This window comes from Penaeus monodon, chromosome 15, assembly GCF_015228065.2.
Source record: "Penaeus monodon isolate SGIC_2016 chromosome 15, NSTDA_Pmon_1, whole genome shotgun sequence".
In the NCBI taxonomy this organism is placed as follows: domain Eukaryota; kingdom Metazoa; phylum Arthropoda; class Malacostraca; order Decapoda; family Penaeidae; genus Penaeus; species Penaeus monodon.
The window spans coordinates 14,605,822-14,606,312 of NC_051400.1; the positions used below are offsets into that span (position 1 = coordinate 14,605,822).

Sequence of the window (491 nt, forward strand, 5' to 3'; positions counted from 1 at the left end):
GCGAAGAAATACGAAAATGTAAGTACTTTCTAATTTTCAAACGGAATTCGTAATACCAGCAAACTAGTCAAATAAACTCATAAACATTAAAACACAACCAAATAATCTACAGATACAACCAATAAAAACTTATTTCCCCCCCATACTTTGCAACGCATTATCCGCAAGGTCAGAGGTCAGCGAGGAGCGAGGCGGGGTCACGTGACCAGCTGCGTCATGCGGTTCGCAACTCGAGTTTGACCTTGGATCGGCCAGGCTTGCGCTCCGCCCCTGCTGGCCGGGGACGAGGCCTGGCGTCGGGGTCTCCATTCTGGAGGTCAGCGCCTTGGGAGGTCGAGTCCCGTGGTGTCGACGGCAGCTGTGAGCATCACTATAAAAACACGTTGAATATAAAACGATACTAATACTACTATGAGCATCACTATAAAAACACGTTGAATATAAAACGATACTAATACTACTATGAGCATCACTATAAAAACACGTTGAAT

General features: G+C 45.4%; 1 protein-coding gene across 1 annotated transcript in view; it reads right to left on the bottom strand.

Moving 5' to 3' along the window:
- Positions 1-463, bottom strand: part of LOC119582233 — a 2,689-nt gene extending 2,226 nt beyond the window's left edge. Inside the window, exon 1 of the mRNA XM_037930462.1 lies at positions 147-463. Coding sequence (XP_037786390.1) covers positions 147-309 — 163 coding nt within the window. The 5' untranslated portion in view covers positions 310-463. The remainder of the gene's footprint in view (positions 1-146) is intronic.
- Positions 464-491: the final 28 nt, after the last annotated feature.